This window comes from Schistocerca gregaria, chromosome 2, assembly GCF_023897955.1.
Source record: "Schistocerca gregaria isolate iqSchGreg1 chromosome 2, iqSchGreg1.2, whole genome shotgun sequence".
NCBI classification, from domain to species: domain Eukaryota; kingdom Metazoa; phylum Arthropoda; class Insecta; order Orthoptera; family Acrididae; genus Schistocerca; species Schistocerca gregaria.
This window is the reverse complement of record NC_064921.1, coordinates 952,043,595-952,071,485: the sequence shown is the minus strand read 5'-3', so window position 1 is coordinate 952,071,485 and position 27,891 is coordinate 952,043,595. Positions and strand designations below refer to the sequence as shown.

The 27,891-nt window shown below is 45.0% G+C and overlaps 1 protein-coding gene across 1 annotated transcript; it reads right to left on the bottom strand.

Annotated features, from left to right (window-relative positions):
* Positions 1–654: 654 nt before the first annotated feature.
* On the bottom strand, positions 655–25,732 carry LOC126335420 (tribbles homolog 2). Its single transcript, XM_049998697.1, has 5 exons — positions 25,311–25,732; positions 24,361–25,038; positions 21,576–21,865; positions 2,272–2,463; positions 655–2,167 (listed from the first exon to the last, which is right to left on the bottom strand). Exons 2-5 carry the CDS (start codon positions 24,712–24,714, stop codon positions 1,927–1,929), a joined length of 1,077 nt encoding a protein of 358 aa, XP_049854654.1. The 5' UTR covers positions 24,715–25,038; positions 25,311–25,732; the 3' UTR covers positions 655–1,926.
* Positions 25,733–27,891: the final 2,159 nt, after the last annotated feature.

Below are 27,891 nucleotides of genomic sequence, written 5' to 3'. Positions count from 1 at the left end.
ATGAATATTTACCACCGCGTTGTTGACTTAAAAATACATGGAATTGAGGTGGTTTATTTGTTGCAATTCCCTAACAGTACATAAATTTGTATTTCAGTGTTATTTTGGAAAAAACCTTTTGTCACTTAATAGGCATCAGCGCAAAACCTAATTTCCTGTAATAAGGGGGGGGGGGGGGGTACAACAAGTACTGCAAATTGTAATATGAGCAAACAAATATGCAGCATTCTTTCTGCCCAAAGACATGCATTTGACATTAATTTATGAAGTTCCTCCCCATTCATTTTCAAGATGCTCTTAATTTCAGTGTACAAAATGGATTGCATAGGTCTAATGCCATTCATTCATGTCTACCCTTTTTTAACCTATTCGTGCTGGTTCATAACTGATGTGACAATTTGCAGTTATGACACTGACCTCATATTCAGGAGGTCTTAGCTTTTTCCAAATCATTTCAGGCAAATGCTAGGATGGTTCCTTCATCACAAGTGTGTGTGTGTGTGTGTGTGTGTGTGTGTGTGTGTGTGTGTGTGTGTGTGTGTGTGGTTTACTTTACATGCTTTTGTCATAACTAACAAATCCTATGTCATTGTGAGATGATCCGCAGAGGAATAAATGTTTTCTTTCATTTGATAGAAAGTAGAAAACCCACAATTATTTTGAAGTAATCATTTATTACTATTACTAGTCATAAACTAACAAATATTCACGTAAACTATTTACACAGGAAAAAAAAATATATGTACATTTCAGTTCTAGTGTGACATTTGACAGTACACCTTCCTGAGGGCTATCCCACTTCAAAAAAAAAGAGATCACAATTTTAACCGAAATATCTCTTCAGACCAGGATGCAATGGAAGTTGTGGCAGACTCCAAAAACCCAGCTCTGGAGTGGATCATGTATGCGACACTGGCACATTTTTTTTCCTTTTTACAACAGACATTGTTTTTGTACTAGAAATTTTTGCTATTGCAATTAACATACCAATACTTTTAGATCTTTGGTTGTGTCTTTTTTTGCATCCTGGTACTGATAATCAGTCTTTAAAACATAACTGAGTGATTCTGATGGAATACAAGAGAAGATGTGGTTTCCCACAGATGGCAATGGCATTATTACTGCCACTTTAATTTTAGCATTATCAGTCCAAAAGTCTTACTGTAACAAAATAAAAATAACTTTTTGCTACTGTGATGTATTGCAATATCACACTTTTTGTACCACACAACATTCACACTTTCAAAAATGCCTTCTGGAAGATTTGTTAATTGCTACAATATGCACATCTTGCATAACATGCCAATGAGATCTCTTGCAGCAACCGAAAGCTCACTCTCTCTCTCTGCCACACACAGACTGGAAGCACACTGCAGTGAGTACAGGTGCACTAGGGGGGGCAGGGCGAGTGAGGGTCAGGAACTCAGGGAGGGGGTAGTCGCAGCAGTAGGACAGGCACAACAACGACACTACTGGGAACAACAAATCACGGCTAACACTGCTAAATCACACACATACTAATAAAGGAATATTCAACGGGTACATGTAATCTTTACAATTTCATAACTGATGCTGCTTTGTGCCTGCTCCAGAAGAGCAATTGCGTCACTGATGATGTGTGACTCCAGATGCAAGACACAGGTAACATTGTGCCACAGCAATTATCATATAAGCCAAAACTACAACAATAAATGCGCAACATAACTTTTTGTGAACAACACAAAAATTTATGGTCAATTCACTTTAGAATGACATTTAGGATATTTATGCTCTATGCAGGATACAAAATGCAGCTCCTGGTCCCAGTCAAATTTCATATACATGGCTGTGGAACCTGAAAATGGAAATAGACCCACAAACATCCTTCACGGTTTTAAATTTTCTGGCTTCCTGAAGAAGTCTATAGCAGTCCCTCTGGAGAGATGTTCACTTTGCTTTGAATACTGGAACTACTTGATCGAGCCGCGAAGAGCTTTCCAACTGTTCTTCATTTGCAAGCCAAGGGTGTAGCAGCACATCCTCAGCAGACAGCCTTTCACTGGGTTCTCGACGAAGCAGGCTCCTAATTAAGCACTTTGCCCGAGACGATAGGTGATCAGGAATGACGAAATGGCCCCTGCTTATTTTAGCAAATAGACTGGCATGTTCACTATCATTGAATGGATACCTGGAACAAAGGTAGGCAAGTGAGCGTCATGCGACTTCTGGAAATACATGCTGAAAAATTATCAAGACTTCAATTTGTGTTTGTTTTTGAAAGAAGATGATTACCTTCCAACTAGCATAGTGTACAGGATTACACCGAGACTCCACATATCAGCTGCCCGACCCGAATACTGTGCGTGACTGCGTAGAATCTCTGGGCTGACATATGCAGGACAACCTCGCTTATCCTGTAGCAAATCGTCATCCGGATCATCCAAAACGACAGCGTCTTCCAAAGTCTCCAGCTTCAGATGCGTTCTGTAAACAAACAAACAAACTGGAATTAAATTTATGCACAAAAATGGAGAGAGTGACAGAGAAAATTTAAAAGTGATTATTTCTTGCCAATCAGTTACGCAGGAGATGTCATGCACTCAGGTTTCCAAATTTAATACTTGACTCATTGTACAAAACCTTTAACATAAGATTATATGTCTTAGTGAGTAGATTATGCCAGCATTTTAATGAAGTCAGTAATTATACAAAATATTGGAAACTATATTTCTAATGCCCCAGAAGCTGTCAGATAGGCAACTTGCCACTGGGAATGGTGACTTAACTGACTAATAACATTCTTTGACGAACGGGACACTTATTCTGAGGCAATTGTCAAATATCAAAGCAAATAGGCGAAAAATTTTACATTGCCACGCATTTCACACAACACTCAATTGCAATCACACAGTAAGTCACTTGAAATATTGATTAATATAACAATTCTCCCCCATAAAATCCCAATTTAATTGGGTGGCACGCGTTTAAAAATACGACATGTTGGGTTTTCTTGACTGCAAATTTGACAATACTGTGTGTCCGAGTGAGATTTTCTAGTTCTACCTGCATTGTCGAGATAAGAAGTCGAAATGTAAATTCACGTGCGAAAAGGCCCTGAATATCGCGCGTCACATGGCGACACGTCCTGCTCTTTCATCGATCTGTCGTAACTGCAAACAGCTCGTTTCCTGGCCGCCGCAGCCGTTACTCAACTCTCCATTCGAAATACGTGACGTCAGACCTTGCAAAACCTTCCGCTTGCCTGCCTAGCCATCTCCCCTCTTCACACGCCAATCCAACGTCACACAGGCAATCCCACAGAGGCATACGCGTTGAAGTTCGAAATGGAATTTCGACGTTTACTACATCAGTATACGACAATGAAATTAGTTTTTACCCGCTATTCATCAAAGAGACTGGGCCATCGCAATACCTATTGACCGTATAGCTACACCGGTATTCAAATACTTTTCACGAAATGCGATAGATGAGCGCCCTGGAACCGTAAGCGCACAGATGTGTGCCAGTTTATGGCAGCGAAGAATGGCTTACGTCAAAACTCCATCGCCGCTACGCCCCGCAGACAAGAAACTGAGACGAGACCCAATGAATGTTGCTCAAGTAGACGAAATAAAGCCGAGTGGTATTTCACGCTCGGCCGTTTCGAAATAATTCTCTTTGTAAAGCACGCGTCTTTCGGGCACCGTATTGCGCAGGCAGCTCCACCTGCCTTTCGAATCGGCTTTCCACGAGTTCACACGTTGCGCCACGCTAAGTGACTGACCCGATACGCCGGCGACAGCGAACAGATTCTCGCGCGCGCCCCTTGTAACAGCACCTGGAACGCTGCAAATGCAAATCCAACAAACAGTGGTCGCGACAATGACGATGCGTTTGTCCAACGACCACAGGTCGACCTAGGAAACACGTAAAGCGAAACAAAAATGGCGTACCATCTAAATCTGTGATGCTTTTTTCATTTTTTAGCACACGGCACAGTTTGGGGACGTTGGCGGTGAAATCGGTAAAAGTGCGCTAGATAACGAGGAGACTGGCCGATGCGGCACGGGTTGCGAAACACGGGCGGCCCATGGCCCGCCAGCGGATCCACTCTCTCTCTCTGGGCGGCCAGCGGGTTGACTGAACCCGGCCGGCATCCGGAGAAAGCACGGGGGAAAGTGGATGCGCCCAGCGCCAGCCGGACAATACGGACTTCGTCTCATTTTCAGTACGGCCTACTCTAATAGAAAGTGTTCACACTTCACGTCTACTGTTCACCTACATCGAGCGAGGTGGCTCATTATTAAACTGCACTCTTATTCCGGGAGAGCGAGGTTCAGGCCCCGCCCAACCGTCTTATTTCGGTTTTTCGTGATGTGCGAAAGATTGGTGGAAAACGATATTTCTTACTTGGTACTCTACGATCTGTGCGGCTCCGGGTAAGGGCACATTCGCGCCAATGACTGTCATTGGCATCGTTTTAATCTCAACTTTTTTAAAACAATACGAATTATGTTCCGATGTTATTAATGGGCACAGATTAGGTCAAAACGAAGTCCCCTATTAAAACTAAGCGTCCGAGACGTCTGGATGTGACAAAATTGCCAATGTGCAGTGCTGATGTACTTTTTTTTAGTATTCATCTTAATTAATGCTGACCAGGTCCCACGCTTTCTCAGCAAGAGTACGCAGGAGAATTAATACACTGTGACAACATCTGGAATACATCCGATTGCAATGATACTACAGCCCAAAAAAGTTACTAGATTACAGTGTGTTGCGCGCGAAGGATCAATTCCATGCGATTAACACCTTTTCAGTCCCCACAGGGTCCCTTTACACAGGATCTACTTTCTTCATCCTGAGGCGCCATCACTTCGCTTGAAAAACCGAAAGCTGAACTAGAAAAGTAACAAGATTTAACGAAACGGACGCTACCCATACAATCTACAGAAGTAAATACGAAAACAGCAAGATGGTGAAAGATCTGACGATTTCAGCGTTTAATACTCTACAGGAAGACCTTTAATTGCTGCCCACTAACATCCATGCGCCTCTACACAACTTCTCTTACCACGCTAATCCTGGACAACGCAAAAGTGAGTGTTGCAGAAGTCGCCTTGAATACATGTATGCTGACAGTGCGATCGGTATTCACGGTTTGTGCAATATACTGAAGACTGCAGAGCTTTATTAATACTGACAACCACTGACTACATTGTGCAATACAATGCAGTTTCTGCCTAGACCGAGAGAAAGTTTCAGAAAGAACTACAAAAAGTAAAGTGATAAATCGTCAGGAAGTAGTACGCGAAGATGTATATGGAATCGCCAAGTCCACTTTGGAGAAATTAAACTGCCAGATACCTCGTTTTCCAAAATAGTTCCGGAAGCTCAAGATGGTTTGCGTTCTGGATAACGTTAAAATCTATTACTCCCCCCCCCCCCCCATTTAATTTCTAGCACAGTTTTTTTTATGAAAGCAACCTTAACACACATTTCTGCTAATTTCATGAATTTCCATCTATTTTATACCACGCTGTTAAGACCTGACTCCGATCATTCCTTGTTAGCCAATTTCTTCCATATTTTTGCTCGCAGAGACATTTTCATTTAAGTTTACGACTGCCTTATCAGAACAGGTCATAACATGGAGTATAGATTTAAGTGTCAGGAAGTCATTTCTGAAAGTATTTGTATGGAGTGTAGCCATGTATGGAAGTGAAACATGGACGATAAATAGTTTGGACAAGAAGAGAATAGAAGCTTTCGAAATGTGGTGCTACAGAAGAATGCTGAAGATTAGATGGGTATATCACATAACTAATGAGGAGGTATTGAATAGGATTGAGGAGAAGAGACTATTGTGGCACAGCTTGACTAGAAGGGATCGGTTGGTAGGACATGTTCTGAGGCATCGAGGGATCACCTATTTAGTATTGGAGGGCAGCGTGGAGGGTAAAATTCGTAGAGGGAGACCAAGAGATGAATACACTAAGCAGATTCAGAAGGACGTAGGCTGCAGTAGGTAGTGGGAGATGAAGCTTGCACAGGATAGAGTAGCATGGAGATCTGCATCAAACCAGTCTCAGGACTGAAGACCACAATAACAATATGCAAATTAATTTGTTAGCACTACACCCGACGGAAGAGAGAATTCAGCAACTGTGTTGATATCTAAAAATAAACGACCTTTTTTTAATTTATTAGCAGTTACGCGCTTTCTTTCGATGCTTATCATATGGCTATACTAGGTGAGCCAGGAAAATGCTTTACAACTTTGGAATTAGATAGAAATTTGAAAGAACTTACAGAGCTGGTCAATTTTTTTGCAACAAGCAAACTCAAGATTCACACCGAAATTTCGCTTTGGTTCGATATGACTCATTTGTGATGCGGCAAACACCCCCTGCGGTAGTTAATTTCTTCCCGCACTCTCAGTAGATAGAGTATAACTTGTGTAACGGCAGAGTAGATTTGATTTTTCAGGTCGGCGAAACTATTTCGCGCGGGACGATCATACATACGGTCTTTGATGAAAACTCGGAAAAAACTAGTGGTGTCAACTAAAACACAGCGAGCAAGCTCCGCACCAGTATCGGGTGGCGGAATGGGGAACTGATGCCCTACGTTAATCAAACTTAAGGTTGTTTGCTACAAAATGGCGCATTTAAAGGCTTTGTAAGTTAACTCAAGTTTAGTTGTAAAGTCCATTTTGACTCACCTGTATATCTCTCGTCGCACCAGATCGCAAGTGGGTTCTTGGTAGGAGGGAAAAAAAAAAAAAAAAAAAAAAAAAAAAAAAAAAAAAAAAAAACCAGACTGCACGTAACAGCCGCGGAGTAACGCAATGGACGAAATCGACCGGTAGGAGGTAGTCGATCCCGTCGCGACATCGGCGTGCGACCTATCGGTGGCCTGTGTGCTGAACTTTGCGGCAGTGGACAGCAGTTTCGTAAGAGCTGTAATTGGCTCCGGCGGCCACACGACTGCGGCACAGCGCAGCGCGTCTTCCGCGTTGCCACACCAGCACCTCGCCAGGTCGATACATATTTCGAGAGGAGAGGAGAGGAGAGGCAGAGCCTTACGTAAGGCCCAGGAGACGGCCGGTTTCTCCAACGGCCGCTGACGATGCAGCAACAGGCGCAGAGCGGACAATGCGCAGGTGGCCGCCGGGGGCCGTTCACCCCGGCCGCAACTGGGTTAAGGCCTACTTCAAGGATTTCCCAAGCGCCGGCGCTCTCTCCCGCCAGTCGCGGAGACACACCACGGTCACGGACTTTCCTACGCAGATCCTGTTCTGCTTTGTTCCGCGTCGCGCTTTCTACGGATCCAGGGTGCCAGTGGCTCCGGGCAGGAAAGAGTGGCTTCTACAACCCCAGCTCTCCAAATAACGAGTGCACGACGCCGGGGAGGGCTTTGAGATGGGTGCGGTGCCACGATCAGGTCTCTCATTTCTCTCCCATGTGAGCTGTGAGAGGCTCACGAAGGAAACACTGTGACCGAGCGACCTAGGCGCTTCAATACGGAACCGCGCTGCTCCTACGGTCTGAGGTTCGAATCCTGCCTCAGGCATGAATGTGTATGATGTCCTTAGGTTAGTTAGGTTTAAGTAGTTCTCAGTCTAGGGGACTGATGACGTCAAATGTTAAGTCCCATAGCGCTCAGAGCGATTTGAATCATTTTTATTCTGTGAACTGAAGTCTTTCTTTTTGCCTCCCTCTATCCCGCGGTTCGCAGGGTCGTCATGGTTAGGTTAGTGGTAAGGGGTGGCCGGATGACCTTCCTGCCGCCACCCTGTACCACCCCCGGGACGGAATTAATGTACCCCGCCTGTCTGCGTTTAGCGTAATCCATTTAATAGTGCGGACGTGTTCCGATGACTGCGAGTCGCGTAACTGCGGCGGTATGTGCGGACTAGACCGGTATTCACCTAGGGAGATTTGGAAAACCGCCTAAAAAACACATCCAGGATGGCCAGCACACCGGCCCTCGGCGCGCCTACCCGAATCCAGGAAGGAACGCATTAGCGCTCTCGGCTAACCTGGCGGGTTCTGTGAGGCGGAGTAAAACTAGAAATAACCTGAGTCGCTGGCTACAGGGCAGAGCACGCAACAAAATTACAATTCTTTGCCTTGAAAACATTAACTCGATACTCTAATTCACGTGGCAACGGCCGTGTCCGTGAGATCACCAAAGTTAAGCGCTGTCGGGCGTGGTCGGCACTTCGATGGGTGACCATCCAGCCGCCATGCGCTGTTGCCACTTTACGGGGTGCACTCAGCCTCGTGATGCCAATTGAGGAGCTACTCGCCCGAATAGTAGCGGCTCCGGTCGAAGAAAACCATCATAACGACCGGGAGAGCGGTGTGCTGACCACACGCCCCTCCTATCCGCGTCATCTGAGGATGATACAGCGGTCGGATGGTCCCGATGGGCCACTTGTGGCCTGAAGACCGAGTGCTAATTCACGTAATTTTCTGTGTAATAAAATAAAATTGAATAATCTATCTGCTCCTGAAACTACTTGTAGCGCACGTAATATGTCACCCTATAACCAACCACATAACTAAACTCTTCCAGAAACAGGGCATGAAGGGCCAACGGTACAGACCGGCCGCCGTGTCATCCTCAGCGCACAGGCATCACTGGATGCGGAGATATAGGGGCACGTGGTCAGCGCACCGCTCTCCCGGCCGTATGTCGGTTTACGAGACCGGAGCCGCTACTTCTCTACCAAGTAGCTCCTCAGTTTGCCTAACACAGGCTGAGTGCACCCCGCTTGCCACCAGCGCGCGGCAGACTGGATCGTCACCCATGCAAGTGCTAGCCCAGCCCGACAGCGTTTAACTTCGGTGATCTAACGGGGACCGGTGTTACCCCTGCGGCAATGTCGTTGGCTATAACCAACCACATGAAGGGTGAAAACCTGTTAGGTTGATGGAATATACTGTTGGGTTCTAGCCGAAGACTATGAGCTGAACAGTCTTAAGTTTCCTTATGCCCAACAGCACAGGTACTCTACCTTATTCCCATCACAAATTAGATTGGTAAAAAGTACAAGCCTGCATAAGAGATTCCAATAACTTTGTGACGACGGCTTTTGGATGTTAAATCCAAGTAACTGTCAGAATGAGCAAATAGCAAATACACATGGGATTGTTATTACCGCTGCTTTTCAGTTGCTTTTGAAAAATGAGCAAAACTACGACAGCAAATATGCTGCGTATGGTACATGACGGGAGCGGCTAGACCAAGAATATTCAGTGAAAGAGAAAAACATGTAAATTGTTAAATAGCAACAACAAAAAATTTTGTAATGCAGTCTATCGTTGAACTAACAATGCACGAAGTATAGGTTCCATATTAAACCTTGGCGGAGAAAGTGTATGAAAACTGATTACAAAAGTTCGGTGCAAAATTTCCAACTAGTCGACGGGAAAAAGTACTACCTGGCAATGTCAAAAATATTCTTCAGTGTCAGTTTACGCATGAGTATATTCTTAATGTGGCTGATGTGAGTGTGCAGCATTCTTGGTAAGATTTTCTTTTTACGTCGACGCAACGTCTTTCACAGTAAGTTATTTCCGCATGGGGGTGGCCCTCGCACATATATACGTGTTTGATATGTTCCAGGACGGAACCACTGCTTTTAATGCCTCACTTCCGGCATCTATGATGCATCCCGAGCGGCGAGGAACGCTTTTCTCCTTCGAAAGCAGTTTGTCAGCTTGTGAGAGTAAGAGTGGAGGATGAAACATTTCCAAGTAATCTGATCGGTGCTGAATAAGGGCTCAAGAACACAACAATTCCTGGGTCCTGGAGAGAGTTGTTCAGAACGAATGAGTATGCTTTCGATACAGGAGGGGGCGGGTCGGCGTGACGTGTCGCAGGCGTGAGCCATTGGCAGTCTGCGTCATCAGCTGTGACGCACAGGGTGCTGCCCTCGATGAACCACCCCAGGGCGGTGGTCTGCAGCCAAGAGCCCCGGAGGCGCTGACTCACGCGGCCGGCATGGGAACAGCCAAGGGGGACCGGCTAAGAGCTGTGATTAACACACTGCTTACTGTTCAGACTCAGGTTTCACGAGCGTCTGTGAAGTGTATTCGAGACGTATAGGTCACGTATTAAGGAAAAGCGAGACCCCACAGCGGATGAAACTGGTGCTGAAACGCTTGGGTACGCGAAGAGAAAAACTGGCCAGGGCCGAGTTGGTCTCGCGCACTGACGGTTCCTACAAAATTAATTATGTATATGGACAGTTCACACGTTCCAGGACTGACAGTTTTTATCTGTTATCGACATTGATACTAGGGAGACATCGGTCCATGGGATTCCAAGACTTTGGAGGAGGTTTTAATGTCAAGTTTGAAGTCTGATAACAAGCGTATGACATATTTACAAATTAACAATTTTGGATTTTTTGCTTTTACTTGTGCGCTGAAACTATTCTTGCCAAACTGTGTGATTCTAGACCAACACGAAACACCCTTTGCGATTTGATTAGTACCAAAATATCTGAAAAATTGTCGTATCTTGACTGCACTAAGTTTTTTTTTTTTTTTTTTTTTTTTTTTTTACGTCACCAAGGGACCGTACAACTTAATGTGACAAATTTAAACTTTGTATCTCTACCCGTTCCTGTGGGAAGTGTTTTGAATCGTCGGAACAGACAGGCGGACAACCAAGTCATTAGATAAGGGTTCCGCTTTTACCGACTGAGGTACGAAATCCTAAAAACAATTGTGTTCTGCAGGAGGCGAGGTTACAAAAACCAGAAATCTAATTCCTTCTGATTCAGATTCCGCTAAGTTTTCAATTGATCCAACCCGGAATTATTTTGGCGGAATGGTTAATTACGTCGGAACGAAGTGCTAAAGTGCCAATCCGTTTTACGTATAGCAACCTCGGCAGTTTTCAGTGATGCCTGTTGAAATTTGAATGTTACTGGTCTCTAAAGGTATCTTATTCTGGCTGAGAAACTGCCTAACACGTTGTGGGAGAGGCATCCGAAATGTAACATTCTTCTAAATCACGCCTGGGAAACCACCTATTACGATTTTCTAGTGTCCACAGTTGCGATTTGGGCCTCCCGTCGGGTAGACCGGTAGCTTCGTGCAAGTCTTTAGTTGACGCCATTTGGACGAATTGCGTGTTGATTAGGCTAAAGAGTGCTCAGTCCTTGAGCGGAGAAAATGTGCGACGCAGCCGGAAATCGAACCCCTTGCTTGGCGTTCTGCCACGCTAACCACTAAGCCACGGAGCAGGCAGCGTCTATACAGTCTTTCGACGTGTTTTAGTATTTCGACCCCAATTTCTGGTCGCTTCCCCCTCCCCCCCAGTTGTTTAAAGCCGAAAATCTCGAGATGTTGCTTCGTGTCAAACTAGCAAATTACTACGCCTGTCGGTGTAGCAAATGCTGATTTTTGGACGGCACGTGTCTTGTTTTCTCGCAGCGACCGAGAGGGAAGTAGGTGGTGGCAAGCGTAAGCTCCGGTGTGTGGGCCGCTATTTGTGAGGCTGGACATCATCGCGGCAGGGATGGGGCGCCGGCCATTCACCGGAGGGGGTATTTGCGTCGCCAGCGGCGGCCAAGGCCGGCGCCTTATGGGGAATGCGACTGTGGCGGTGGCTGCCGGCTATTCCTGGCGCTGACGACAGCCGCCACGCCCGCAAAGTCAAGGGCTGCGGCGGGGCGCCGGGCTGCCGCAACACGTCTCCCTGCTCTCACAGCAATCACCATCGTGTCCTCATTGCAGCCAGTATCGGTAACAACATCCCTCGAGCAAACCAAAAGCCAGTTATCAATTACATGGGCTTCCCAATTTTACGCCACTTCAATCAGTTCACCTACTGCCTTTCTCCACGGCTGTTTCCCAAGAACACATTTATACCCAGGTACGTACACACCTACAGTCCGATTAAAATTACTTGTAGCAGACGTCTCACTAGTCACTACAGTGTTGCTACATCCGCTGCAGGCTACCGCTCGGTCATAGGCGACACACAAACACGGCGGGTTACTTTGAAAATGCTGTTAAGGTTTAATGTTCACCAATATGGGAAGCGGCCGCCGCGAAGTAAGACGGAAATGGAAGATGCTCTGCCGACACCTGATTTTAAGTGCGGCAGACGACACGTTTTGTAGCCCTGAAATTTAAACTTGTCTTGGCCTACCCAAAACCTCGCGCTGCGCAATGTATCCGAGAAAACGGGCGCAATGTAGCCGAGAAAACGGCCATCACGTCTGCGGCAGGACTAAAACCACAATCGCTTTGTTCACGGCGTTTAAGGCTCACTTCTACGAGCAAATTCAAGACGGGAAAATTTCATAATATGTCTGCACAAACATCATCCGCAGCAAAATTTCAATTTCAGCGGTAAAAGCAAACTAATTTCTCGTTGTCACTGGTTACCTGAAACTGTCCTCACATTGGCTAACGTCATGTCACGCTACCGACGGACAAGCCGTTCTGGTTGACAATTCGTTGGTTGCATATTGTAGGGATCCCAAAAGAAAAAACAAAGATAGTTAGAAAAAATAAGAGCAAATAAAGAAGCCAACACTTTGATGAAAATGACGCGGCGAAGTATTAGAAATTAAAAAATACTTTAAATCAATTTAATAAAAATATTAAGTCTTGATTAGATTCAGAAAAATAACTTTCGCTGCGATTGCCGTGATTCGAGCCTTTGACTTTTTTTTTTTTTACGGGAGGCTTACACTGTAACCAGTACGCTATGCCGTTACACTGCAAAATGCTCTTGTATTTATCACTTTCTGGGGCCCCAGTCGGAACGATTGACTTCAAGAATACAGCTTCACACAATGTCGCGCGGAGCCTGGTGCAATCGAGTTCTGTGATAAGAACTATAAAATGACTAAATGGCGTCTTCTAGGGAAGGATCCAATAGTGTGTGGTTAGCGCTGTGTATGAAACGTGTGTACTTCGTTAGCATAGCGCGCGCGCGATCGCGTGCGTGTGATGAAATACGAAATAGAGGGCTCACATCGATAAGGCGGGATCCAAACAAATCATGAAGAGCAGTCCAACAAGAAACTTCTAGTGAACTACTTACGGCAACGGCGAACAGTTCGACTTTGACGTTGAGCGTTCTGACTGGAGAAATATAGCTACAACGCGTGAAGTGTCAACTATTACGCAATTTTTAACTGGCATCGAGCAATATTAGATTAAAAAAATACTAAACCAAAACTTCGTCTACAGCACGCAAGAGACATTGCCGGTAGCGGGGCCAGAGAAAAAAAAAGTACGTCTCTGAATCACTGTGCTGAAGAAGAGTCAGATGACGGGCCGGCAGAATGAAGGACGAATCTTTTATAAGGCTAACAAAGCGAGGGAGGGGGGTGTTATGTAGGAAGGTGACGTGTCGCAGGCGTGTGCAATTGGCAGGCTCCGTCATCAGCCGTGACGCACAGGGTGCTGGATGGGATGGTCTACCCCGCAGAGCGCCAGCTGAAGCTGAGAGCACGCCCTGACTCATACGGCCAACACAAAAAACTGTACAAGGGCTATTCGGAAAGTGTCTAGTATGGCTGTCGATTACGTCATGCCGAGTCGCTCTTTTCAGTTCTGTGCACACAGTGAGCACGTAAAGATGCCCAGGATAATTTCTCCCGTCAACTATGAGTGGGGGAATTTCGCTCGATTTCTCATCCCCACACAACGTAATTATTACGCATTTCGCCGGCCGGAGTGGCCGAGCGGTTCTAGGCGCTACAGTCTGGGACCGCTACGGTAGCAAGTTCGAATCCTGCCTGAGGCAGGTGTCCTCAGGTTAGTTAGGTTTAAGTAGTTTTAAGTTGTAGAGGACTAATGACCACAAAAGTTAAGTCCCATAGAGAGGGGGGGGAGGCGAGGGGAGTTCCTTGGGGGAAGAGACCAAACCTCGAGGTCATCCGATTAGGGGAGGATGGGGAAGGAAGTCGGCCGTGCCCTTTCAAAGGACCATCCCGGCATTTGCTTGGAGTGATTTAGGGAAATCACGGAAAACCTAAATCAGGATGGCCGTACCATAGTGCTCAGAGCAATTTTTTGTTACGCATTTCCGTCTCCATAACAATTCTCTGCCGCACACTGCAGGGGCAATGAAGACTCGCCTGCAGCGTTTTCGGTGGTGTTTCTTTTGATCACCCACCATACAACCAAGACTTGACACCCTCTGATGTTCATCTCTGCTCACATAAACCATTCGCTACGAAGACAACGCTTTGGCACAGATAACGAGGCGGCCGCAGCGTAGAGAAGTGGCAGAAAGCACAGGCGGCCACCGTTATAACGAGGATATTCGAAAGTTGGTACAACGCCAAGACTGAAGTCGCCGTGGCGACTATGTAGAGAAGTAGCTGGAAGATGCAGCAAACTGCTGCATATAAAATATTTTTGATGTTCACTGTGGTTTCCATGTCGCTACCGATCGGACGTTACTTTCCGAGTACCTTTCGTATTATAGAAGTAAAGATCGCATGAGAAATCCGCATGGTAGTACTACGGCTTCAGTACATACAGATGTAAAATTAAAAATACACCGCTAACTGCATCGATTCGAAAACTAGTGGACAAAGCGGGCCGATGAACGAAGACCACAGACCCCTACAGAGTCTTCCTGTCTGCTTGTGATTTAACGTCTCTTATGTTGAATGTGAACTGACATAACAAAGGTTACTGAACCGACTACAGCCGTGAAGCAAAATGAGCAGACTGCAAAAATTTTGCAACGACAGCGACCCTCTTCACAAAGTAGTAAAAAATTTGTTGTGGTTGTCTATGAAAGCTTTCCTTCTGTACCTAGACTGCAGTACCACCAGAAAGTTCTCACAGCGTCTTACGCACAGCCGGCAACCCCCACTGAAGTCGCCCACGTCAGCAGCTGCACCTGCAGTGCTGAGCAGCATGAGAAGGGCTGCCGAGGTCCGACGACCCGCGCGCCGGGTTGCGACAGTGGCCACTGGAGGCGCGCCAGTCGCCGCCGCCTTCCGCTTTCTCCGGAGCCGACAGCGCGGCGCCCCGCCACTCTATTCAAGGCCGACGACCGGGCACGGCACTTTCTTCCCCACGGCTTGCGCCGGAAGTGACAGTGACCCAGCATCGCTTCTCTGCCTCTCCAACCTCTGGCGCCAGAGAGCGCCCACAGGAAAAAGTCCGGTGGCGTCACGTCTGGTGATCGCCGGGGCCAAGCCCTACGACACCTCTGCCTGTTACCTGGCTGTCGAAGAGTTCATTTAAATATCCGTGCACAGCACGACTTATGTGTAAGCGCCCCATTATGCAGCAACCGCAAGTGTAGCCGTCTGTTCAGGGGAACATCTTAAAACAGGTCGGGTACAGTTTCTTGCGCAAGTGAGGGTAATTAGACGACGACGATGCGGCTTTTCGTCCACGCAGTCAATTGGAGAGGTTTCAGATGACCGAACGGCCCCCTTCGATTCTTGCACTTCCTGTACTGATGGCGCTCTAGACTTGGCCGCTCTGAACGGTGGAAGTTTGTCGATCTCAAATGTTTACTGTCGCTGCCAATATTAGCTACGTAACTGTATTGCGCGCAGTAAAATAAGCAGCCGTTGTAAATATAGTGTTGATCTGGTGCAGTCTTGTGCGTAGTGATTGTTAATAATATTAACGAAGTGAGCGAAGAAGCTGCACCTGGTCCAAGTAACAACTCGCCATCAACTTTCGTGCCACTTCTGCGACCTTTCCTTAGACGTTCAGTCCTTTTGCATGCTGTAAGCTGGCCACTGTGGGAGGAGAAGGCGGGGCTTGCCTCACCAGCTAATCTGCTAGCTTCCAGCATCCTCCGCTCAGTAAAAGTGTGCGAGCTGTCACACTCCATCAGTGAAAACGCATGTCATTGACACCCGTTGGTATGATCACGTCCTGGTTAAAAAAAATTTACTCTGGAGAACTATCGTAAACAGCACAGAAAATTCGAGGCAGCGTCAATAATCCACGTCGTACGATTGTGTCCCGGTTGACACTAGTTCACTGGGCGCCAACTATATTCAAAAACGTCTATCGACAGTAAGTAAAGCCATAGACAAGCTTTTTACAACAGATTGTAAAGTCAAGACTCCAACTTAGCAGCTGCATTTGAGATTTTAAATTCACAACAGACGAACCTGTCTGTACGTTGGTTTCAACCCTTTCCCTTTTATCGTGTGCTCGGACAAGCTGATTTACCGACCAGTTCCCATTACAGTGGTCCCTTGTCAGGACAGAGTTAGCTCTTGTCAAACGAGTGGCAGTTTTATAAATTTTCATGTTAGCATTTGTTTTTATGTACAGGTCAACAGCCAAGATAAGTTCACCCAGTAAAATGAATTTTCCTGGAAGGCTGTCTATACAATAATTTTTTTTTTATAAGTCACGACTTGCCAGTTTCGAATAATCCGTCATTTTCATATGAGCCATTATTCTCGCAAGGGTACATGAAATATTTTAATTCTAGTACTGTTCGACACAAAGTATTGTACACGCCACACACATTGGGGATTCAGGCAGCCAGTAAAACACCGCCAAAATGTAGCAACATTGCCGTGTATATACTAAGGATTATCCGGTTAATTATTTTAAAAGGTGAAGAGTATGATAAAAGCAGTGCTATTTTAGGACACTGCTATTCGCCCTGTGTTCTCGATGCCGGTTACACCGTCGGCGACGCCATTGGCGGAACAAGTGCAGCGAGTGCGCAAGCTCAATCCGCTTGCGTCAGCCAGCGCGCAGGTGAAGGTCAGGTTTACCCCTACCATCTCCCCACCTAATGTCAGTTATTTTACACGGCCCTGCGCTGAAACGATGGCGCCGGCAGCAACAGTACCCACGTACAGCGACTGCATGTCACTATACACTGCTGGCATACGCGAACACAGCACACACCATGTCGATAATATAGACTAAACATTAGCAACATGTCGGAAAAGCACAGAAATGGCATGCCAGAATACTGGAAGTTCACCAGATACGAACTGGTTTGGCCACAGCTCAGATAGGCGACGTACGGAAATGGAACACTGAGGTCAGCTGTAATTGGCGACTTCTTGCGGCACCGCAGCGGTTTGCACACCTCCGACGGCCGAGACCTGGTCTACCACGAGGTCATTCGTTACTACGCCGCTTCAGCAGCTTCGAGGTTGTTGCTTGATCGTGTGACTCAAAAACCAGGTAGACGATGTTTCCTCGGTGCCGCCACATTTTCAGGAACGAAATACAGAATGACATGCCTAAGCCATGTTTCCTGATACAAAGCCTTACACCATCTACAGACCGTGAACTCGCTGCCTCGTGCCCGTTGCCTGAATCTTTCGCAGACTAACTTCATTCCCGCGGGACTCCAAAACGCCGCCATCTACACGACTATACAATTCGCCATCTTTTTTGTTAAGTAAAGCTGCCATCAACTCTAAGGCTGGAGTGCTTCCCTAAACATGGTACTGCTTGAGGGGCTGTGCTGTTGCCTTTGAACTGATTTTCCCATCATTTACAGAGGGACATACAGCTAAAAGTGGACAACAAAAATCGGTGTAACTCAGCATTTTCCCATTACAAATTCTGTGAGATGTGGAACAAGTGATAAATGAAATAAAAATCTTAGAACTGACCGTGATTCTAACCAAGGGCCTGGGAATCTGTCCGCCGACCGCGGTGGCCGAACGGTTCTAGGCGCTTCAGTCCGGATCCGCGCGACTGCTACGTCGCAGTTTCGAATCCTGCCTCGGGCGTGGATGTGTGTAATGTCCTTAGGTTAGTTAGGTTTAAGTAGTTCTAAGTTCTAGGGGACTGTTGACCTCAGATGGTAAGTTCCATAGTGCTCAGAGCCATTTGAACCATTTTTTTTGGGGAGGAATTTGTCGTATGGTCAAGGATACGACCCAGCGAGACTTTCTTGTAACGGGAACAAAATTTATGTCATTCAGACAGTACCCTTGAGTGTTTTCAAACTCCCATTTTCTTTCCCAGACACTGACTTCCAAAACTGGCAAAAAGGTGCTTGTGCGTAAGTAGCAACTTAAATCGTGTTTCAGATCCTACGGTAATCTGCTGATCGCCCATTATCAGTTGGTTCCAAAGAGCCTATTTCACCCAAGACGACGATTGTTAATAAACAGCTCTTTTTTTTTTAACTGGTCGATTGAAGACAGCTCTCTACGAAGTAGAGGGGACCCGCCCGAGGGTCAAGGATACGACCGGCCGCGTCCGTTGGGGGCGTGGCGACCGAGGTCACCTACTTTCGGCGCCGCCCGTTTCATTTCCTAAGCAGGCAGGTGGGCCAGCGTTTCGTCACGGACCTTGGGCAGCCCAGCCCACTGCAGTTGCAACACGGCAGAGCACAAAGAGAACGCAAGCCTCGCACGTGGCGCCGCCACCAGCTGCACCCCCCCCCCCTCTCTCTCTCTCTCTCTCTCTCTCTCTCTCTCTCTCTCTCTCTCTCTCTCTCTCTCTCTCTCTCTAGCAGCTTAGGCCGGTAATGCACTATCAAATTTCTTTGTCAATGATATTTAATGGTGTAATAGGGAGCTTTATCAAATGTCGTCCAATATTTGATCAAATCTAGGGCCCCGCTGCAGATTTGATCAAAGAAGTCGCTTGTCTTCTGTTCACTGCAATGTGACATGTTACCACATGGAGCGCTAGCATCGCTGCATTCTCTCGTCTAGTGTTTTTTTATAAACATTGCTGGTAAATACAAGTGGTGTGAGCCGAGAACTACAAAATTAATAGGGATGTACGAAGCTGATGAGACGCATTACAACATGAGGCACGCTAAATACAAAAATAGATTACGAAGATTAGAGACCTGTCCTAACCTAACCCTCTCCTGTAGCAAGGAATCAGAGTGTTACAGTGAGCCTGTCTTCTGCAGATGCAGCAGTTTTTAAGTGAATATTGTGCTTTATAATATGAGGATACACTTCATTGAGCACATACAGAAATGTATGCTCATCCATTCTCAAGTAATTTATGTACGACTTGTCGTCCTCCACTATAAGCTCACGTAACAAGTTTTGTTAAATGTTTTTATCGTGTCGTCGTAAAACCCACGGCTTCACCCAGATGTGTTTCCTTTTTTTTCCGCTTCTCTTCCGCATGTGCACACAGTGCAATTGTGGTACATGCAACTGCTGCGGTTAATAACAAGTTGTCAGCCATCTTGCACTTTCACGAAACATATGATGACAGTGTAATAACCCTTCTAGCGCTACGTCCAAGATCTTTGTCAAATATATTTGACGGAATATTTGATCAAATCTTTGACAAAGAAATTTGATAGTGTAATACCAGTCTTAGCGAAAACCCTTTAATAAGTACAGAGCCACAACTGACACTTTCCAGTTCCTTGGAAGAAGTAAGTTTGGTCATTCGTACAGGCCGCCTTTGCAGAGACAGCTGACGTGTAGCCACTTAACAAAATTATGTATCACCAGCATCTCGCGCCAACAGATAAAAATCCTAACAGCTACACTGTTTACACTTGTGTGACTTCCCAAAACATCTGAGCCGACGTGACGTTTCATCATCTTGCCTGTGTGTGTCTTTACCGTACATGCATTCATCAGTCACCGACAGTGAACAATCACCGAAATTGCTGTTAGCCTATAGGCTTGCATCGCACGAAATGCTGAATCACTTATGGAATACTTACGTGTCGCCGACACTTACGTACAAAGTAGTTGTTATACAGACGACTGTTGTCTTCTTCATCATTCTTTACATCTAAAAGCTACTTTTCAATTAACAGGCCCGTTTTGACTGCAAGTATGATGAAAAAAAGAAAAAACCAGTAGGTACCCGATATTCGAGATGGCATGAACGTGCAGAAAATTCCCTTTTCGGGTTGGCGCTCATAGTATCTCGTTCTTTTTACACAAATCATGGGATCAATGTTACTTATACACAATTTTCGCGTCACACTGATCCGAAAGCTGAGCAATAATCTGAATATACATCTTTCTTTGTGCAGTACTTTCCCCTCAAATGAAAATTTAATGCAGTACAAGCTGTATAAACGCCCTCCTTGTATCACTTGTCACGAAATAGCTAATCTGTTTACATAATCTACCAGCCCTCCTGCTAGTAAGGTTGTCGCTAGAACTGTTTTCAAGGCCTGGAAAAAAAGTATGTCTAAATCTGCTAGAAAATTGCATCTAACATCTAGATCACGTCTACGTCGCGCCGGTGACTACCTATTGCTCATAGGCTGACAACGCATCAGTTTCGCCTAGCCAGTGGGATGAGTCTTTGACCTATACAATAAGAGGCCAGGACAGGGGATATGTATTTCTAACGCCGACGATGAAGTCTTTGTTTTGCTTGCTATTTTTTGGTGTGCTAGTGAGTAATATTTTGCGATTATGGCTGCTACTGCTACAAAGTGGGCTGACTTAAGCGATTTAGTTCTGAACACGATGCCATCCGTTGGTGCATGTCTCATGGATTAATTGCAGAGACACGCAAGTTTATCAAATGTAGCGGTGAAATGACTAAAGACTAAGGTTTGCATGGATGGAATTATCTGGAAGTGCAACAAAAACTGATACTTTTGAGTAAGTCGATCAATGTTTTTTTAACTCAACCATGGAAGAAGGTAGGTAGAGGCGCACGTTCGATATATTAACAAACACGGGCCCACCTACCTTCGCCCATGATTTAATTAAGAAAAACAGATTCACTTCCTGTGCGGGAGCAGATGAACTGCGTAGCAACACAGCGGAGAAATATTTCCACTTGTTTTTTCGAATGACATAGAATGCGACCCTGTCTTCGGTTTGCAGTAACTAGCAGAGTTTAAACAACTGCGGCTCAAACAACGAGTAATTAAATTTATAATCAACGTTTAGAACAGCTTTTCACACTCTTCCGAATGAATCACTTTGGAACACGTCGTCCGTCTACAGCTCTCACATTGGCTGCATAGCACGAAACAACTGACATCTCTTGTATCCACCATACCTCATGGCAACCGCTGACAATTCCTTCTACGCTATACTTTTGCTGTTAATGGCAGATACTGGATATAACAATGTGACTAAGGCGTTAAAACAATGTATAGATAAACTCATGTTACTGAACTGCTATACGCAACTAAAGGCAAAGTACGTAAAATACGCACAGGATGTTTAAGGTATTATTACATGCTCTAAAGTAAAATCTATTGTGAGCGCCGCACCTTGCGACTAATAAAAATATATATGCTTCCATTTAAGCACGCCCAGTTTATTATTATGCACGAGATGCGTTTTTCTGATTATGGGTGTTGGCAACCAAGAGAGCTTTTGCAATAAATTCTGTGCAAACAGAAGTGGCGCTATTACACAACAGAAACAATGGTATATCTACATCGTTTCGTATTTTATGAGCTATCGAAGTTCACGGCCACAAAATAAAGACCTGAATGTTCAATTTTACGAAGAGCTTCAGTCGCTGCACGCCAAAGTTGGCAACAGCCCACCATCAGTTGGCTGCACTGCACAGTCGCAATCGTGGCCACAGACAGCAGAGCCATCTGCAGGCTGTTCTGGTTAGAGCCACGTAACGAACCAGACCAATGAAACGCTGCGGTAAGGCGGCACTGGTACCAACCTGGCGGCGTCAGCGAAGACGAATTTGCGCAGCTTGAGATCTCGTAGCACGATGCCCTCCTCGTGACAGGCGCGCACCGTCTCTGCGATCTGAAGGAACAGCTGTCGCGCCTCGTGTTCGCGGAGACGCTTGCGCGTGCGCACGTACGAGTGCAGGTCCCCATGCGCCTTCGGGAACACCAGGTACAGGAAGCTGGGCCCCAGTACGACCTCCCGCGTCCGGTTGACGTGCGGGTGCTCGTCCAGTCGATGGTGCGCTGCCAGCAGGCCGCCCGCCTCTCGTCCCACCACCTGCACCACCAACACAGGCTTAGGCCACGCAATTTGCGGCCCACCTCCTAACGCGGAAATATTTTATAGAGTTTTGCCGTGATGCCATGACGTCTATGTACGTGCTTCGAACACGTAACAAATGTCCATTAATGACTATATTTCCTCTTTTAGTCTTTATGCACTCAACTATTACAATGAAAATGAGTTTGCAGCACAATTTGCAGATCGTAAAATAGTTCAGTGCCAAGTTTACGTCGCAGACGTGGCATCGCCGTCGTCTACAGATTTCGTAAGATCCCTCGATAATTATTTGCAAAACGTGACAAACAGTAAAAATTATTTCATAAATGTACAACAAAATCGCAGATCTCAATACATGCCATATAACACTGATTAAATTTAAGATAATTTTTCAGGTTACTATCAGTTCATGTCATACCAATACTATTTATCATAAAGGGTTAACCCATCTACAGCAACAATATCGTTAGAAATCTATGACAAAAAAGCAATTCTGAGCAGCACACAAGAGTGAACACTAATTTCTATTCAGCTGCCCCTTCACCTACGCTCACAGCTATGTAATGCACAACAGCTTTGACATTTCATCAGCCACCACAACCTCTGTGCAGCTGGTCGTGCTCAAACCCGGGAGAAAAAGTAACACCAGGCAACAACTAATACTTCAATACCAGTAAATATATACTAACAGACAACTGTTGACAACTTCTGCATATTAAGAACATTACGCTGAAATTTTCAGAACAAAAATCTCGTTTTGGTCGAAACACTGTCACCATATTGGGCTACTTGTGTATAAATCACTTATTACTCCGTAACAAATTTCAATTTGTGCTTTTCGCATACCTCATCAATGACTAACGCACTTCCAGTCTTTATCCCTGTAGTACGTGACAGGAGATATGAGAAGTGGTCAGACTGTTACAAGCAATTTGTGCCCCACTTTTTCCCGACGGTGACGAATACGGAGCGGCGAGGCCAGCCTGCTGACCTAGTTGCGAATTGGGTGCACTATGGCGACATTTAAATACAGCGCATTAACTACCATTCAGAGTTAATTAAAACATTTTACCGTTCACCCCAACCGCGGCTATATTGGAACCGATAACAGCTATCGCTTCGCATGGGCAAATATAGAGCAGGAAATGGCCACTCGATCAATTTCATCTCCATTGGGCCTGTTGGGGGCAAAAATGTGTAGGCACGACACAGATGAGCAAGGTGTTCTTCAATCTCTAGTATCAATCTGTTGAAGTGGCAAGGGATGATACTTCCCTTTTCCGTGGAACAATGTTGTACAGGATGGAGCAAGATTAAAACGCCTGTTGGCCCGAGTTGCACAAGGTCTCCAGTTTACGCAAGCACAGCCGCAGCGCTGCTAGCGCCAGCCAAGTGCAGCGGCAGGCCGGAACATCAGGCCAAGGTCAGCGCCGACGGCTGAGAGCGATTACCGCTCATTCGCCTGTCTTCCGGAGCGTCTATGTTGCAGGCGCAGCTACTGAAGACATCACTTTTCAACTAAATGTTACAGCATGTACAAGTACACCGCTGATGTCAGTTCCTGCATTTTTGACTATTTTCTACATGACACAGGAAAGTTTAACTTTAGGACCTGGTGAACTGTATTGGTTCTGCAGGAAATTCAAGATAAAAGTTTTAAGGAAGCCGATGTAAGTATGGACTAGATCGACTGTAGACGTAAGAAATAGATCGACTGTAGACGAATTGTTAGACGTAGTTTACAGACATTTCAGTGAGTTATATCGAGACGGATGTTACTTTTTAAAACACACGCACAATGGAAATCTGTTGTAATACAGAAAAGGGAAGTAAATGCAGCATTGTCTATTTGGCCAATTAAAAGAAGTCGTCTGGTTAATTTATGTTCACGTTGGTTACTATGCAATTTTTATTTCAAACGGTTTGACGCTCCAAAAGGGACACGTAAACGCACGTTTGCTCTCTGACGTTCAAAAGTCATACAAACTAACGTACACACATGACGGAACATCAGATGGTAAAATTGTTTTGTAAATATTCCGGCATTCAAGCAATGACTTAAGGCAACCATGGAGAAGGTAACGAATGCAATGTGCGTCTTTAGCCTATTGCGACGAACGGATTTCTTCCACAACCATCTAAGTTTGGCAATAACGGTAACGTCAAAAAAGATGCCGCGTCCACTAACCTTCCAAAGATTGTATACACAAACACTACACGCAAATTTTTATACTACTAAAAAATTTGTTTTCGCCGATGACACACACTTCGTTGTGGCAAAAGCCCATAAAATAAAGACGAGCATATGCAAGGTAAGCATGTTTCCGTTACCGCTTTTAAATAAAAATAAAAACACAAAGAAACTGATACACGCCAGTGTCAACAAAAGCAAGTCAATTTGGGGCAGCAGAAGCAGTTTCTTTTCATAGTGAATCCGAAACAAATATGAGAGAATACATTTGACACAATGGTATACACAAATCAATTCTTACCTTACACACGAGTTCCTCTTGCGTATGGACGTTAATACACCGACATAGCGTGCTGCCTTCAACTTGCTCCAGCATCAGGTACTTATCGGCGACGAGAGAAACTGGTGGGAACTGTCTCGAAGATGGTGACACAGGTGGAGGAACAACGGGGAGGTTCGGGCACAAGCCACCCTGGGCCACCGGCGGAGGCGCCTGTGCATCAGGCTTGAGCAAATCACAGTCCGCGTCACTGACGGCATTCTGTTGCTGCAACTGTTGTTGCTGTTGCTGCTGCTGGTCTTGCGGAGCAGCCTCTTCCTGATCTTTCAGCCTTGAAATAGGCAGGTTAAAGGTGGGAGTATTTTCCACTTGCATTTGGATCTCCTTGGCAATTACACACGAACACAAGATATTGCAGTTTGTACTATATAAACACCTAATTAACGGTTCCGCACACGCGGATCACTAAATATGCACGTAAACACTGTCACTGGAAGACTTTACAACTTCAGGGCCGTAAATTGTAAAGCACATAACACAAAACGATGTTATCCGATTCCACCCTCACGGAAACCTTCGGTTTCTGTAATAATTATTCACGGATATATAATATCCAGATTTTAATACAAACTCGATGACTTCGCCGTCATCGAAATGACGGATCAGCGCCCTTTTGGAACGACAGGTCCGATTCTTTTCCTGAAACAGAAGTGTTAAATTCGTTAGCAGTCGGCGGCTACCTCCAACTCAATGACTGTTACTTTTACATCTCTACGAATATATACATCGAACGTATGGTTGTCTCAATATGGTGTAATACCAAAGTAACTTACTAATTGCAAAATAAGGTGAAATATATCACAATATTGCCGTACACAGAATGTCTTAATGCAATGAATACTGCAAGTAAATAATCTGAAACAAGTTTACGGCACTTAGAATGAAACAAAAGAACAGATAAAACAGCTTACCGTAGTAAAGCTTGTTCCTGAGTGGATATCGTTCCAAAACTTGACCGTCGGTACGAGGGATGTTCGTCTGGCCCTTGCGACAACGTCTCCGTAACCTGGACAGGCCAATTTTTGGGCCGGTCCCCGCTCAGAAACAGACTTCACAGCACGTACAACACGCTTTAACGCACGCCATTGTGCAACTGAACAGCCGCTCGACGTTGCGCCGCGTCAAGTACCAGCGACTGCGCGAGCAGCTGGAAGTGTATCCCTCCGCGCAAACAAATCCACTTGTTTTAAAGCATTTACTACGCCTTTAGTGCAACAAAACTACTCAAATTACTTATGATACTACTCAAATTTCATACTGAGCCTGCAATTTTGCTTAAGTGTTTAGATTTTTACTTGAACTATTTTATGCTTCCGCGATCTTGAGTTCTCCACCTAAACGGGAAATGCAGACGTTATTATGAAACTTCAATGCGTATTTCGTTCGACTTGTGCTATCAAAGCGACGTATCTCCGACTGGAGGATACAGCCGATAACTTTTTCGGTGATTTTGGAAAAGTCTCTTGCAAATGTGCAATTGAACGTGACGGAAGGAATCGAATTCTTTTGAAAATCTGGTACGGAATCGGCAACTAATCTGTTGTTTTTTTTTTTTATATAAACGATGGGCTTACTGAAGCAATTAAAAAAAAGCAAAGTGACATCATTTTGATGTTTAGGCCGTTGTAATTGCCCTCATTTAATCTCTGTCCGTTCCTGTAGCTCGCTAATAAGATATTTGTCCGCGAAATTCCTTGGATGTTTTACTACACCTGGTTCACATAATACTGCCGTTCTCTTTGAAGAATCCAATGAAGTTAAATAAGAACTTGAACAAAGTTTTTATCAAGTTCGTACTGATTAGGCACCCTTAATTCTTCTTACTACTCTAAAGGTAAACATAACGTTCTAAAGTTGCAAAACAAAACTTTTTCAGAACAATTACACAACACTCATAGTGTTTCATCCTGTCAGTATGACCGTGGTTACTGTACAGTAGTTTTAAGATATTTCAGAAATGACTGTTCAGCTACTAGAATGCGTATTTTATCTTCCGCGATACATTTTATTGAATTAAAATATTTATGTGCTATAATTGTGCAATACTTAGTTGTGTAAAACAAATATTTTCGTGTCCGCCTAGATTGCTAGATTAAAATAATCGCTGTCTAGATTGTTTTAATCTAGCAGTCTAGGCAGACAAGAAGAAATCAGTTCTACAAGCATTAATTAGCAATTTTCTCCGAGGTTACTGGCAATTTTTTTGCTATATTTAGTGGTATGTCACAGGAGAAAATGGCCAGAGCATCAAGTGAAAATCAAAATAGGCCAAAGACTAGAATAGTGAGAAATGTGCACCTACACGACACTTAACGGATGTGAACAGTAAACAAACGAAAAGGTTGGAAGTAAAAAAGAAGACTTCCGTGTATTGTTAAAATAATAGCTTATAGATCGACAGCCAAACCAACATTATAAATGATTCCAGATAACAAACGATGTTTTAATTCATGAAAGTGTCACGCACATGGTAAAATAATTTTTTTTTGTGGTTGCATGGACGGATCTGAATTACGGGCACCTGAAGAAATGTTCCGTATAAATCAATGTATTATGTGGTAAGTCAATGTCTGTCACATACACCAAGAATGAACGTATCTTTTACTAATAACGTCCTACACACATTATAAGCCAAGAGTTGGATTATAATTTTGGTTCGTATTTGTATTCAGACAGTAGTTTTGACAGAAGTCTGTCAGTTAAAATTACTTCTAGACACTAATCACCGACCATTAACCGGCCATGTCTCTGGCTGAGCAGTAAAAATTTGTAGTTACGCTGCGGCAAAATTACCGTTTGCCTCGGCGGCTGCCCCACATTTGATCGGAACTATAGATCAGTCCCTCAATCGATTCGCCACACACACACACACACACACACACACACACACACACACACACACACAGAGAGAGAGAGAGAGAGAGAGAGAGAGAGAGAGAGAGAGAGAGAGAGAGAGCATTTTCAGTAGAGATATTCGTTATTACCGTAGTGTTGCGTTCCTGAATGAAAACACTTCGACAGCTGACGCAAACAGCGCCGGACGTGACTCGGCGGTCGATAGCGAACGGCGACTTCTGTTTCCAGGCAAGCAATAGCCCTGGTATCTCCTAGTGCAAGCATATACCTCGACTACTGCTCAACGCAACTTGCACAACAGTCTACGGTATTGGTCTAGACATTGACACACACACACACACACACACACAAATTGTGTAAGTCGTCACACATTCAAAAATTCCACGTGACTGACAAGTCGGTTTCCTCGCCATATTTGTTACTCTACATGGGGTAATGCTCACTATATCACGTCTCCCTTCATCATGGAAGTTCTGTCCATGCAGAAAACTGTGTTTCTGTGACCGACGCAAAAAATTCCGATTCTCTGTCGAACATCGCGCAAGTAGACTTACACGTTTAACTAAATGTCACAGGTACAGAGGGGGTGCAAAATCTGACCAATTAAAAAAATTGGTTTTGAAATTAACCGGGAGA

What these genes read in the sequence shown, in the direction of transcription:
- LOC126335420 (XM_049998697.1), bottom strand. Translation starts at nt 24,714, where the DNA reads ATGCAAGTGGAAAATACTCCCACCTTTAACCTGCCTATTTCAAGGCTG. An exon ending in AAGAGGAACTCGTGTGTAAG is followed by an intron (nt 21,866 to 24,360) that starts GTAAGAATTGAT and finishes TTGGTGGTGCAG; the next exon opens with GTGGTGGGACGAGAGGCGGG. An exon ending in GTCTTCGCTGACGCCGCCAG is followed by an intron (nt 2,464 to 21,575) that starts GTTGGTACCAGT and finishes GTTTGTTTACAG; the next exon opens with AACGCATCTGAAGCTGGAGA.